The 12304-nt window shown below is 36.1% G+C and overlaps 1 protein-coding gene across 4 annotated transcripts in view; it reads left to right on the top strand.

Moving 5' to 3' along the window:
• SBF2 (SET binding factor 2) overlaps window positions 1-12304 on the top strand; it is a 232491-nt gene that overhangs the window by 134354 nt on the left and 85833 nt on the right. For all 4 annotated transcript variants that reach the window (XM_015286380.4, XM_015286382.4, NM_001012895.4 and 1 more), the window contains exons 14-16: window positions 4631-4835; window positions 6914-7023; window positions 8502-8651. In XM_015286380.4, coding sequence (XP_015141866.1) covers window positions 4631-4835; window positions 6914-7023; window positions 8502-8651 — 465 coding nt within the window. The remainder of the gene's footprint in view (window positions 1-4630; window positions 4836-6913; window positions 7024-8501; window positions 8652-12304) is intronic.

Genomic DNA, 12304 nt, shown 5'->3' on the forward strand with positions numbered 1-12304 from the left:
CAACCTGTCTGTGCCAAACAAGTCTCCTATCTTACCTCAACAGTTTCCCATAAGAAAATTGTATATCCAGTTTGGCGTAAGGTATTCTTCCAGCAGATGTGCCCTGCTGTGTAACCCAGGCCCCTGGTCTATGTTTAGCAAGTGTTAACTATTTAACATCTTACAGGTTGCTTCTTGGACTCTTTGGGTTTCCTAGTATACTGTTTCCAGTTTCATTCTTTTCTTCCTTACATGCCTTTATGTTGTACATTGCTTTTCTAAAATCCCTGAACATTCCATTAAATACGGGTTTTTTTTTTTATTGTTTACTTGTTTTATTTGGCATCAGCTAATCTACATCCTCGTCATATTTCCTGTCGTTGTTCAGACTCAACAGAGCAATATCTATTTTGCAATCAGTCAACACCTTTATCACCCTATCTTTTTCTGTATCCCACTTCCCCAGAACTATAATTTACAACTGCTCTGCTATGAAAAACACAGAAATTTCTAACTAGTGCTAAATTCTGGGCTGTTTTTCTGCCTTTTTTTTTTTTTCCCATGATGTCTTTGAGCATTTCATCTGTGTTAATGCAGTCTCTGCTTTTGGTAGGGTTAATATATTTAAGGTAGTAAATCCAAAGTCTTACAACTCTTGCATGTGGCGATCCTGTGTTCTGTAGATTTTGGATGGAAAATACATCTATGTATTTTAAATGGTGTGTGTGAAAAGAGGCTAGTCTGGCTTTCAATATTGTCCTTGGTTCCAGGAAGCTGCTGAGGGAGAAGAGCTGACCAGGGTACACTGGTCAGCAGTCACTGGGTACTCAGGCGCTTGGGAGTTGGGAAATGGGTCCTCTGTGTTGTCTGGGTCATGGTGAATGCATGACTTTGGAAACAACCAATAACTGTCACTGTGCTCTTCTGCTATAAAAGTGGTTCTGAATTTTCCATCTGCGTTCTCATACACTAACAAGATAGAGCTGATGAATGTGAATGGTGCACAGCAGATTGAACCATGAACCCTTTCTTGTAATCTCAGTACAAGAGCATAAAATTAATGGCAGTGGAAGAAAAAAGTTCAAAAATTCCTTCATGGCATTTTATGCCAAGCTTTGTGTAGGGAATTCTGTTTATTTAGGTGCATGTTTGTTGCAACTGGATGTGCAGTTTTTACAACTGAAATGGAGTTTTAAATGTGCTTCTTGGGTGTCCCCTCCCTGGAGGCGTTCAAGGCCAGGCTGGATGGGGCTTTGAGCAACCTGGTCTAGCGGGAGGTGTCCCTTCCCCTGGCAGGCACTTGAAACTTTGAAATCCTGGAGGTCCTTACCAACCCAAACCGTTCAGTTGTTCTAATTGATACATATGTTAACCTACTTTGTTTATATTAGACGTTAAAAGAGACAGCAAATGCATCTTTCTGAACTAAAAACATTTCACATTTAAAAATATGTAAGAAATGTTATTTTTGTCCATGTGTGATGGAGCATAAATGTTAGAGTATCTTAACACTGATAACCTCATAAATATGTCTTAGACTTATTTTAAGTGGATATTCCTTTGGAAAACGTAGTGGAGCATCAGACAGGAGAATATTTGTTACATACCTTAATTTCATCCATGAAATTTCATCTGTAATAAAGTATTACATATTTCATGGTATTCCTCCTTGTGCTGTACCATTCTCTTACTGATATATATTGATGGAATCATTTTCTATTACATGTTGAAGTTACGAATCCTGAAATTAAAGTTTCTGAATAGGAGTTATATTCTGTGCCACTTACTTAACAGTAATGCTCTACATAACAAGATGCTGTCTCCAGATTCAGATCTTTATTTCAGGCTAACACTGATGGAAGATTTATTGATTGACTGTTCTACAGCATTCATGACCATTAGGTTCATTAAAAAGTCAGTAGGCAATATTCAGGTAAACTAGCCTGGTTCTTTTTGGTTAGATGGTAGAGATATGTGGATTCAAATATGAAGAAGGCATGGCAGAAAAAAAATGAGGAATAGAATGCTTAATTTTCAGTAAAATTGAGCTATTTTTTAGAAGGTTGTGTTTATTTTTGTTGTCTTCATTTGTTTTTTACAGTGCCTGGGGCTACAGTGTTATAAGCATGTGATTAAGGTGGTAATGTCCCATAAATATAGAAAAATTCTTCCAAAATATAGTTGTTATTATGATTCTGAACTACTACTAATAAAATGGGGAACATTTGTATTTGTTTTCTAGTCTGTGTGTGTCTGTGTGCCTCTCTCTCTCTATATATGCCTTTTGTAATGAAAGAACCTACTGTATACGTACAACTTCTCACTTAAATGATTTCTTAAAATCAGTGTCAACTCTCATTCATTTTTATTTGTTCTCATGATAAGATTTATATATACCATTGCAATTGACATTGTAGTGCTTCACTACCACTAAGTCAATGACTTCAGAAATTGAATTTTTAATAATAATGCATCTTTAAATAACGTACTTTGGTAAGCAACATTGCTTCCAAAAGTTATGCTTAGAGTGATCTCATTTTAATCTCATTTCATGACATATTCTAATCTTATTCTACAGTTTTAATAGTCATCATATTGTAACTGTAATAGTGTAAATACATATGAGAAACAAGGTTTGTTAGGGAGAAATAATGTTTTTATTAGTCTAGCTGGTACAAGTGGAAAGTCTAGACAAGTTTTTGGCATCTCCTGCTTCAGCAGTTGAAGACATTAGACCTACGTTCCTGATCTGTGTATCATTGCATATGCAGAGCTGGCATTAGCTTTGTGATGTCCAAGATGGAAGTAACTCTTTCTGTATCTTTCCTCTGGATCTCTCCTGTCCATGAAATGGAATGTGAAATAATTATTTTTTCTTTCTGTCTTTTTTCCCATTTAATATCATCTGTTACCCCCTGTTGATCTTGTGTTCCCTTTCTCAGCCTTGCGTCTCCTGGCATCTGCTACTGTCATCCTAATAGCTAGATTTTTGGCTTGTTGCATTAAGCTCTCCACAAAGAATTTGTACAGCTAAGTAGCTGGTTTGTTTTTCTGCATCTGAGACCAAGTGTATCAATTTCAGACTGCTTTGTCTCAAATTGACGTATTCAGTCTCCTTGTTGCCTTTGGCTTCTGTAAATGAAAGCATCAGGCTAACTGCTAGTTTTGAGATTTATTGCAAGCTGGTTGTGCTTGTATGACAGAAACCTGATTGATTGAATGGCACTCTTCGGCAGCTGTATGTAGCCAATTATAAGGAACAGCATGGAGTAAAAGTGAATAAGAGTAAGTTCAAATATGACCAATGACAACCCCGGTATATGAATGAAGAGAAGAAAATATACTGTTTGATTTGATTGGTATTATGTTGCTCAGGACACAAGATGCAATGCTCTTAATGGTGGTAGAAACCTTGTGTTGCCTTTAGATCTCTGCAATATTTTGGAAAAGGTAGCACCTGACACCAGAAAACAGGCAAAAAACCAAAAAAAAAACCTCAGAAAAGATTGTCAGCTATTTGAGGAAAAAAATAAAAGAAATTATGAATTTTCATACTTTGCTGTCCTTAGGATTTCTTTCTGAAATCAATGTGGAGGCAGTGAAGTGAAATTTGGTCGTTTGTGGTGTACTCAATTGTTGACCACCTGTGGCAAAAGATGCTACAAATGCTGGAGAGCCTACTGACACAGAACAAGGAGTGAAGTATCTCACATATAATCAACATCTCTGTTGTATGGTAGAGAGCACTTTTTGCTCATCTTTGGTATTGCTGTACTGCACAGTAATGTCAAGATGAAGAAAATTATCAGAACAATTATGCAGTAGCAGATGGAGCAATTATTTTGGTAAAACAAGTAAGGCAGTGAAAACCTAAAAGCAAGGGTGAAGATTTTGTGCTTATTACGCTTGCAATGACCATGAAAGGATGAGTGGAAAATAACTGTAGGCCAACTTTACCTTTCACAGTGGAAATTTTGATTTTTGATCATGATAGAAGTCTTTTCTGTCTGTTGAGGACACTTCAGAATCTGATGTGACAGCTTCCTTTTTTTTTTTTTCAATGCAGTTTTGGTCCATCATTTCCTCTCTTTGATCACCTGTAAATCTTCCATTTCTTTAGTGTAAACAGCAAACTGTATGATATTTTTATGATACATACAAAAGATAGAAAATTATTACCTAGTGAAAGAGGGCAATAGTTTCAAACATGATACAAAAACGAATTTTCATTTCTAGATTTGACCACAATGAGAATGTTTCTGAGTACTTTGTGATAAGACTGTATATTGTAATATTTTAAAATTTGTCTCTAATCAGTAAGATGATTTACAGACTATCTTCTATTTAAACTATTAAGTTGCATAAAAACAACCTAAGTTAAAATTGTGATTTTTTTTTTGCTCTTTCTTTTTTGAATTGCACTGAATTTTGACAAATGTCGTTTTATAAAAGCACTTAATGAGGTTGGAAATACTGCATTTAATGAATCAAAGATGATACGAAATTCAAATTCATTAGTCATCTGTGTTAGTTGGCTTAGTCCCTCAGATATGACTGGTAATAACAGTGATAAAAATGATTGAGACAGCTAGTAATACAAGAAGAAGAAGAATACAAGATTTTTGTTTAACATTTTGCCTTTGCTCTGCAGGAGAATCCCAATCCCCACATAGCATTCCAGAAAGTGCCACGGCCCACGGAGGGCTCCCACTTGCGGGTTCACATCCTCCCATTCCCCCGGATCAATGAGTGCCGGGTACAGGAGCTGCTCCAGGAAGGCCTTGCAAGGAGTCAGGGTGCCCCCTCTGCCACTAGGGGGGACAAGAAATGTGTTGTTCCGGCTGGGCCCCCTGTTGGTATGTTTACTTGTTTCTGACTTCTACTGTTTCTCATGTTTTGCATGTATGATCAGCATGGCTGCAATGTACTGCTGTTAAGAAAAATACCAAGTTGCTGGAATTTATTCAGAGAAGGGGAACCAAGCTGGTGAAGGGGCTAGAAAACAAGACACATGAGGAAGGGCTGGGGGAACTGGAGTCCTTTAGCCTGGGGAGTAGGAGGCTGAGGTGAGACTTTATCTGTCACTCTCTACTACTACCAGCCTTTTCAGCCACTCAAGGGAAAGGATTTTCCCACTCTGCTCTGCACTGGCCTCACCTCAACCAGTCTTTGCTATTTTGGGTGCTGCAATATAAGGGTGTAAAGCTATCAGAGAGCCTCCAAGGGTGGAGTAAGAAGGTGGTGAAGGGTCCAGAGGGCAAGATGTATGAGGTCGCTTGGTTTGCTCAACCCAGAGAAGAAGGATGCTGAGGAGAGGGCTTTATCTAAAATGTATCTAAATGTCTTTACCTAAATACAAATAGCAGATGTAAAACATTTCTCCATTTAGTTTTAATGCCAGAAAAGTTCTATTCATCATCATCACATTCATCAGTCTGGATGATGGCATAAAAAAACATATTCAGTAAGCATGCAGAATACAGGAAACTAGTAGAGCTTGTAAAAATGATTCAAGGAGGGATTTAGAATTGCAATTAATCATGGAAAATTAGATCTCTGATCTCTGTTGAGTGTTGTCCTTCTCTACCCTTTTTCTTCAAATAATGTATTGCAGTTGCATGGGCAAGCTTGACTGACTAGACAACATTTCTTCAGAAATTCATTTTGGGATTATAGTAGGGCAAACATGACCCAGCAATGTCAAACTATTGCAAAAAAGACAAACATCTCAGTAGGATGTATAAACAGGAGTACAATCAGTGAACCCCATGAAGAAATCCTTTCATTGTAGTCAGTATCCATTTTTGGACACTGGAAGATCGCCTGCATTTTTGGTTGTGTTCGAGGGAGTCCAGAAGAAGGCAACAAGAATGACAGTGGCCTGGAGAATGTGACGTGTGTGGAAAGATGGAGAGTTGTTTAGACTGAAAATTAGAAGACTGAGGGGACACATAGTAGCAGTCTTCAATTATGTAATAGGCTGTTAAAAAGAGGAAGGGAATAATGTAGTGATAAGAATTAATACATGTAATTACAACACTGAAGTTATTTGTCAGAGAAAACTTGGTAAAATGATGATTGTGAGGCATTTGAATGGATTTCTTGGGAAGCCACAGAGTCTGTTATCATAGAACTTTGGGAACTTATTAGATAAACAAGAGGAATAATATAAATAGAGTTGATCCTGTCTGGGGACAGTTTGGATGAACTAGATGGCCTCTTGTGACCTATTTCTCTTTGGGTTTGTGTAAGAAGAGGGTAAACTACATTTACCTGCCATTACTTTTGGCTGTATCTTTAAATCTTATTGTCTTATCTGCTACTTATCTGTTATGTTCTTTAAAAGTGTTTCTGGGCTAAGTGCAAGAAAAGTTTTCCTTTCTTGATGAGTGTATTTTTATGTCAAAACTTCACATTTTTTCAAATAACTTTCACAGCCATATTCCCAACTATCATTAGTGTCAGGCTTAATTTCATGTTACTGGAGTCTTGACATGGCTGAATAATTTTTTCAGAACAAAGTAGCTATCTCCTGCCTAATTTCTGCTGTGAAATGTACAAAGCTATATGGTTTGCTTTGGAACGTGTGTGTGTGTGTGTATTTATATATACATACAGACATCTTTCATATCAATTTCTATTTATTTATGTATTTCATTAGCATGATAACATTTTCTGAAGACTGGAATCTTGTTGTGCCTATAGAAAACCAATGGAGAACATCTACAGCTTCAGTTAAAAAGCAGAGTGTTCTCATGCAACTAGCAAAGAAAAAGACCAGATTCTATGGTTGCATCTGTATATGCTTACTGATAGTATTTGCTTAACAGAACAGAATGGAGGGCGCATTGTTTATTTTAAAGAACTTTCTGGTATTCTTTGTGACAATTGCAGAATACATTCACACATGCGTATTCTTCTCTTTCTGTGTTAGTTTCCATAATGGAAAAAGGAAGCACGGTTTTCAATAGCGCACAACGGCTGGAAGTTGTTAGAAACTGCATCTCATTCATTTTTGAAAATAAATTTTTGGAGACTGAAAAGGTAATAAGATTAAATTTTAACTTTCCTAAACGTGCATTAATTCTGTTAATGAACAAAATGGAGACTGACCTTGGCACAAATTCTGTTTTGTAGTCTTACATTTCAAACAGTATTATTTTTGTAATTTCAGTGGTGAAGTAAATGATAAAATGAATAATGTCAATATAATCTTATGTGTAATATGAGGCAAATGAATTTGGAAACTTGAGTGTGTAAATTTGCTAATTTATACTACCATTATGAATAGTGTTGTCCATAGGATTAATTTTTTTAAAGAATAATTGAGTATTGACCTAACCATGCTGACATTGAGGCATGTAAACAAAAGATATATACAAACATTCCACTCTTTGTCAGCCAGTGTTCTTTCAAAAGTTTCAGTCTGATTAATTCTGCTGTTTTAAAAATCAGTAATTTCATACAACTCAGAGGTAAATGTCAATATTTCACATCAGTTTTTTCTCAAATGTTCAAGTTGTTAACATCCTTATTTTTTGATATTAAGAAGCTGTCCCTTTTTGTAGATTCTGCCCACAGAATTTTAATATTTCTGTTCTAGAGCGATCACTCAAATATGTACTCAGAACTGATTATGCATCTGAAAATGGCAGTATGATTATTTTCAGAAATTGTTGGATTTCTCAGAATAGTTCCATCTATATATCTGTGAGGTTGCATAATTCAAGACAGAAACCAAGAAACTCCGGTTTCCTAAGATAGCCTATCAAAATACATATGAGAAGCATCCTAATAAAATGTGTAGCTCTCTTTAAAGAGTTTTGAATGCATGTGTTGCACAGTAGTTTTTAACCTCTTTCAACTTGCAGTCAACTAGAAAATTTCAGCAGTATTTTCGGACCATGCATAGAAAAGTTGTCCTTTGATAATAAGCTGCCTTTTGTTGTTTATCTTTTGCTGTCTATTAAAACTACTCTAAAGGGACACAGTTGATAATGACTGAGGTAGCACTTGCTACATCGTTAAACTGTTGGTATAAATATTTTATTGGCCCTGATTTAGGGTAAACTTCATAACAGTCTTGTGGCTCAGTGCTATGAGTGGTATGCATCTTTTAAAACCATTTGTCATTCGCTGTTTATCAAAAACGGTGCTAGCTGGCCTTGGTATGCGAACTCAAGACCTAGCCTGGCTGGTACAGATACAGCATGTGCTTTCATGCATAGTAATCCATTTCTGATTTCCTGTTCATTCTGTGCCTTTCTCTATTCCCTTATATCCATTTAGAGTTGTAGGTGGGAGATGCTGTTTAATGCATCTGGGAAAAAAAAATGGTGGAAAGTAAAGATTATACTTATAGTCTGATTTTCCTTCAGTCTATTACATGAAAGTTTGATATTCAAGCCTGAAAGACATTCAGATACTGTATGTACTATGACTCGATGCTTCTTGATAAAGAATATATGATACTCATTGTTTTGCTATTTCATGTTAGTGAAGTTAGATTTTCTTTCCTCCAGACCTTGCCTGCAGCTCTGAGAGCCCTAAAAGGAAAGGCAGCCCGACACTGCCTGACACAGGAATTAGGCCTGCACGTTAAACAAAATCGAGCGATACTGGACCATCAGCAGTTTGACTACATAGTACGAATGATGAACTGTGCTTTGCAGGTACTGTGTGGGAAGGTTTGGTTCTTTGTCTGTTTGTTACTGTGATAAGTAAAAAATCATTTACAGTCATGTGAAGAAGCGAAATAATTGAATTTTAGGACCACGTACTACAGTGTGGTAGCAGATATTAGGTGAGAGTGATTTAAGACATTTTGTAGTTGGAAGGATAAAGGAGAACATGCAGAGATCTATACAGATCTGCCTAGTCTGAAAAATAGAAAGGAAACTGTTTCCATTCTTATTAATTCAGATAGCATTTAGATTCAGTATTTAGTATTGAAGAGATTGATTATAGCTTTACATACTTTTTTATGAATAGTGTTAACTTTTCTGGGTAGTTTTGAAGTGTGAGTTCCTAAAATGTGTAACATCTCTGCACAGTTTAGAAAAAGGTAAGTTTTTTCTTCTTTGTTTTCACAAGTGCAAACATATTTCAAGAAAAAAATATACTTTTTGTTTCCATTAACCATAGTTTTTGCTCTGCATTTCTGTGTCATTGTGTCAGAAACTCACTTTCTTTGGTGTTTCAGTTAATCTATTAATTTATTCTACAGATAATTTACTGGTAAGTAAGTCATAAACTTTTTAGCAGGTAGCTATGAGAGTAAAATATGTGTGTCACTTTTGATCTTCATTTGATTCATTCTTCTGATTTAACCATATGATAAACGTGATGTTGCACCTGCTATGTATTCTGGAGTCACAGATTTTCCTTCAAACCAGAAAACAGAATTTTCCAGATGTACCACAGATGTTGGTCCTACTCTAGAAGTAGTTCTGGGGGGAAAAAAAAAAAATCAAGAGACTTTTAGACAACAGGAAGGAAATACAGATGTCTTTATTTGCCACATCTTAACAGATGGAAGAAGAAAATACTGAGTTGAGGCAATTCGCTTTTCTGAGGAAAGAAACACTGGCATTAACTTTTAATGAAGTCAGCAAATGCAGTTTTTCTGTTTGTGAAAAATGAATGTTCACTCCAGAATGATTTTGGTCCTTCTGGGATCTTCAAATTTGCATAGAAATGAATGTCTGTACGGTCATAGTGAAGTAAAATGGAATGATTGTTATTTTTCTTAATACATTTAGCAAAATCAACTCAAATCATGCAGAGGAAACAAATATATGGATTAAGGAGACACAGAATGGGTTTTTTTTTTCCCCCTTTTTTTCCTCTCCTTTTTTTCCTGATAGTATTTTTGTATCTTTGAAATGTAAGATGGAAATTTCCATTTCTCAGTAATAAGCTTAGCCAATGCGAAAACATCTGAACTCCTGACACTGGGCAGCTAGTTAGTATTCAGTACATCCACTTTAATGACATATGAAATTATTTATTAAGATAAAAGCTTGATTTATATTTTGTCTGTGCACTTTGTTCAGCTGTATTATTTGGAACGATATGTAAATTGTGACATTTTTGGAGCTTCTCTGTATCAGTTCAAGACAAAAATATATTATTAAGGACATAGTTAAGTTTGTCCTTGCTGCAAAGGGTCTCAGCAAGTCAGCATTCTGCTGTTGAGGAATGAATTCTGTTAGCTGCAGGTCATGAGACCAAGGAGCTCAAACAGTGTCTATTAGAAAAATACAGAAACTCGATTTTAGAAATGTGATCATAACTGAAAATGTAGTCATGCTTTAGAGGAATGCCAAATTAATGATGGTGGAATTTTGGGGGGTTAGACTGCAATATTGCTTTAAGACCTTACAGAGCTATTGGAATTGTAGAAACTGTGCCCTTGAATTTCCTGTCTCAGATCTTTCTGTTAACATTATTGCTTGTTCCCATTGATTTCTCCAAAATAGAAACAAGTACTGTTATTGCCATGGGGGATATGGCAGCTAATATGAAAGCTGTGAGGAGGGGAGGACCCAAGGGGGATAGTTGATAGGTTGGGCACAGTCCTGGCTCTCAACTGGTCTTGCTGTATGTGGTGGGTTGAGCTGGGATGTGTGTGCAGTATGTCGCAGCTTGATGGCTTTCCCTGGAAAAAGAAGCAGTCTCTCCTGGCTCAGTTCTTCATGAGATAGGAACTCTGATGTTCCTCAGCCAGCAAACCTCTGCTACAGATAATGTGAATTGTTAATAATAATGTGTACAGGTTGGTTGCATCTGTAAGTATCTTCTGAATGTGAAACTGTATGATTGGCATGTACAAAAATCTTTGTCTTACTGGGAACAGTACCACATATTACAAAATCAGGAAGATTGCATTCTTACAGTTTATTGCCCATCTTTCCATTGTTCAAGATTTTCCTGGTTTTTAATGTCAAGTTTTTTATGTGTGTGTGTTTTTTTTCTTCTAATTGAATGCACTTGCTTGCTTTACTTGAGTCTATTAAAATAAAAGTCAGATAGTTTTTCAGAGCTTCTATATACTCATTTGATTGATGAAAAATAGTACATTAACACAATGCTGCTAATAATCCCACCACATGTATTGTTGCTTGTTGCTAGTCTCTTTATACCTGGTGTGACATGTCTGCTGCCATAATGCTTGAAAATAGACTAAGACAGAGGAGTAAAATACTCATAGCATTGCTTCAAGTTAATAGCTGTTTTGTTTCAGTGAAATATAAGTTATGCTGTAGTTCCCCAAGTATCTGATCTCTAACAGTTTTGCAACTGGGAGGAAGGGAAGAAAAGGGTATTTCACTGCTTTCTGTAGAGATGACAAAACTTGTGCTTGCCAGATCTCTGGTGTTTGTCAACAGGAGCCTCTCAGTCCAAGTGTGGCATTCTTTTCAACTATTCTTCTTTAGCCTATTTACAGTTTGAAAGTAGCAAGCAAGAACTTGCTGCAAATTTTCTGTAGGCTCATGGTGTATGGAATTGTACTTCAGATTAATTTCCCTTCTTTATCAAGTGCAGAGTTGCATGTCAAGTTGTATGGTAGATGTTAGACGGCTTTACAAACACAGCTGAGATAAGGTATGATGCAGTGAGTCAATGTTGCAGTGTGAAAAACGTGGTTTACTGCTTTCTGTTTGTGTTTGTGAAGAGCTGACCATCTACTGCTGCTGAAATGCAAATGTAAGAATTATTTCTGATCATTCGTTGTAATATAAATATTATGACATGAGGATTCATTTAAGCTCACTCTCTTGGGGTTGAGTTGTCATTGGCCACGTGCTAAAAATGGTATTTTCATTCCCTGAGTAAGAATTCTTCCCCTGACAAATCATACATCTTGACAACCATTTAAAGCAACCTGTACTATAGCAGTGGTTAGTATCTGTGATAGCAGAAGATGTCATGTTCTTTTCCATGTTATATAACTGAATTACTGTTAAAAGCCATCTACATTAACGTATTGATTGGCACTTTATAGCAATATAATGTGAAAAATGTGAAAATATTTCTTTAGAAATGGTTTCTGTGGTGTTTGCCTTCTGCTATCGTGGTTACCTCAGAATAATCTGTAACTACGTGCAAACTTCTATTTTAAGGTTTTCATTCTCTCTAATGAAATATTTTTCATTATTTTCATATTTTTAGAAAAGGCTGCCAATACCAACTCTTTAAGGAGTTAAAAAGGCTATATGTTAGCAGAGGAGTGCTTTTGCTATGTAACTGTGTTTTGAGCAATAGGTTTTATTGTTAATGCAGATTAAGAAATAATGGCCAAAACCATGTTGAGGTCAATTTT

This window comes from Gallus gallus, chromosome 5 (genome assembly GCF_016699485.2).
Source record: "Gallus gallus isolate bGalGal1 chromosome 5, bGalGal1.mat.broiler.GRCg7b, whole genome shotgun sequence".
NCBI lineage: Eukaryota > Metazoa > Chordata > Aves > Galliformes > Phasianidae > Gallus > Gallus gallus.